General features: G+C 41.6%; 1 protein-coding gene across 1 annotated transcript; it reads left to right on the forward strand.

Moving 5' to 3' along the window:
- Positions 1-659: 659 nt before the first annotated feature.
- On the forward strand, positions 660-1,391 carry LOC127080047 (uncharacterized). The gene has a single exon (XM_051020380.1). It carries the CDS (start codon positions 660-662, stop codon positions 1,389-1,391), a length of 732 nt encoding a protein of 243 aa, XP_050876337.1.
- The last annotated feature ends 1,564 nt before the right edge of the window (positions 1,392-2,955 follow it).

A 2,955-nucleotide genomic window follows, 5' to 3' on the forward strand; every position in this document is an offset into this window, starting at 1 on the left:
AACAACATGTATCTAAGAAAGCTGAGTTGGAGATTGCCATTGAAAGAATGGCAGCTCATCATGTTCAATTTCAAGAAGAAACCCTGAACTATCAGAAAAACACCACAACATCCATAAAAAATCTTGAAGTCCAGATGGGTCAAATCGCTCAGCAATTAGCTTCGAGTTCTCAAGCACAAGGTGCTCTACCTAGTGCAATTGTGCCCAATCCTAGAAAGCATCATAATATGAGCGATGTGATAACAAGAAGTGGTAAATCTGATGAAGTAGCTAGGGGATTTGAAGAGCAAGAAGTTGTCGAGGAAGTGGACGAAGAGGAAGACCAATTAATCGAAGTGGACCTTGAGATAAAAGAAAATGAAGTTGTTAGGGAAGAAGTGGTAGCACCAAAACTGGTTGTGAAAGAAACAGTCATTGAGCCCAAGCCAGTTGTTAAGCTTCCCTTCCCCACTAGAAATAAGAAAAAAGGACAACATGAGAAAAACTTTGAAAAATTCTTAGAGTTGTTCAAGAAGCTGGAGATTAACATTCCTTTGTTGGAGGCACTTGAACAAATGGCTACTTATGCCAAGTTCATGAAGGATATCATTTTGAAGAGGCGTGCCACCGACACCAACCCAGTCATTCTAACCGAAACATGTAGTGCTATTTTGTAGGGTATGAAGATTCCGATAAAGAAGAAAGATCGAGGAGCTGTCACCATCCCGTGTACTATTGGAGATAGGTCGTTCAACAAAGCTCTTATTGATCTAGGAGCTAGTGTGAGTCTCATGCCATTATCCATTTACAAGAAGCTTGGTATAGGGGCGGTGCAAGATACCAGGATGACACTCCAATTCGCCGATCATTCGGTCAAGAAACCGTATGGTATTGTTAAAGATGTCCTGGTGAAAATTGACAAGTTTGTATTTCCGGTTGATTTTGTAATTCTAGAAATGCCAAAAGATGAAGAGATCCCACTCATTCTTGGTAGACCCTTTTTGGAGACGGGAAGGTGTGTAATCAACATAGAAGAAGGAACCATGACGTTGAAGGTTTATGATGAGGAATTGAAAATCAATGTTCGAAACACCATGAAAGACAAAGATGATATTTGTACCAGTCACACTATAGAGGTTCTGAATCAGGTGACGACATATGATAGCCCTTTGAATGCACCACCGTCACCTTTGGAAAGAGTGTTGAGTTTGTCCAATTCCGATAGTGATAAAGAAGAGGACAATAGGGACCCCCAAGTGCTAGCCCTGCTGGATGCACAAACCCCGTGGAAAGGATCTCGACCATACCTGTGGGAGGATTTATGCCTACGTCACTCTACTAAGGAGGGTGAAGAGCTAAAGAAAGGAATGGAGTTGAAACAACTTCCGGAGAACCTCAAAGATGTGTTTTAAGATTCTGAAGGAAAGTGTCATGTTACTATAGAGGGGGTGAAATTGTTGGACGCAAATCCTATATATCTTATTTATTACAATGCCGGGCCACAGAGAAAAGAGTTTGTCAAAGAACAACTAGTGCTCTTGTTCAAATCCAGATTAAAAGCTCCAGGAATGTTGAAATCTAGGTGGTCGGGTCCATTTGTGGTTTAGAAAGTTTTTCTCCATGGGGATATAGAACTGAAAAATCCAAATAATGGGGATACATTCAAGATAAATGGACCAAAGTTGAAGCACTACTACAAGAAGCAGGAAAGTGGTCTGATTGATAATGTTCGTCTCCAAGGATGAGGGAGACGACCGTCGAGCCATGCGACATTAAACGCAACGCTTCGTGGGAGGCAACCCACACAGTTTTATTCTAACTATTTCCATGTTTGGTGTGTTTACAGGTTTATTCGTGGGTTCATAGTTACATCGCATAGTGCAAAAGAGAAGGGTTGAGTTAAACTCATATAAGATTGTCGAATACTAGAGAACAGGGTAATAACCATAAATAGTGGAAAAATCGGAAAATTTTGAAAAAATAGGACCCTTACACGGGTGCCCGTGTCACCTGACACGGCCCGTGCCAAGCAAGCAAGGAAAAGATTTTTTTTACAGTAGGCTGACATGACCGCCCTTGTCAGCTGACACGGCCTGTGTCAGCTCTACAGGGAGAAACCTCAAATTACAGTGGCCTGACACGGCCGCCCGTGTCAGCTAACAAGGCTCGTGTCAGGCCTAACGACCATATTTTTCAAATATTGTCTTTTTGTGCTTTTGTGGACCCCACCTGAAATTTCCACCACTTAAACACATTTTACCCTTAATCTACCAATAAAATCTGATTTTTTTTCACTCTCTCTCTGATTTTCACATCATCCTTCCCCTTTCTCACTTTTTCTTAACCTTCCTCCATAACCACACCACCTTAAAGCTCCCAACTTTAGCACCTTACTCTGTCCAAATTACCGACACCCTTCACGAAAGTTGCTCTAATCGCCATCCTCTACAAAGCTACAGTAATCTTTTTTCCGTTTCCTATATTTTTTTGGGGTGATAAATTATGTTACGGAAATAAAAAATGTAGCCAAAAAGAATCTCCAAAGGGAAGCAAACAGATGCGGAATCATCCCGTCCACAGAAACGGACAATCCGTCATTTGAATTCACATGATATCATCTTTGACAACCCGGAGCATGAACGGAGGTACGCATCTCACGTCAAACGGAAAATCACTCTGACAAGGTACCTTTGCTCCGATACTTTATTTCAATTAGTTTTGTCTAATGAATTGGATAGGATGTTCCATGTTCTAAGAATGCTTGAGTTTGTGCATTGTGAAGTGTCAACCTATGAGCGCATCACCTTAGAATTCTTGAGCACAATTGAGTTCAAGCTGAAAAAAGGTTGGACGGGTACAACGATGTACTTTGGAGGAAGAATGTCTTTCAGGTCATACAATGTCAAGCACGAGTTGATAGTGGAGCAATTGGGTGAAATTCTTCGCATACCCCTTTATGGCCCCGGAGCCATACCA

Source organism: Lathyrus oleraceus, chromosome 5, assembly GCF_024323335.1.
Source record: "Lathyrus oleraceus cultivar Zhongwan6 chromosome 5, CAAS_Psat_ZW6_1.0, whole genome shotgun sequence".
Classification (NCBI taxonomy): Eukaryota; Viridiplantae; Streptophyta; class Magnoliopsida; order Fabales; family Fabaceae; genus Lathyrus; species Lathyrus oleraceus.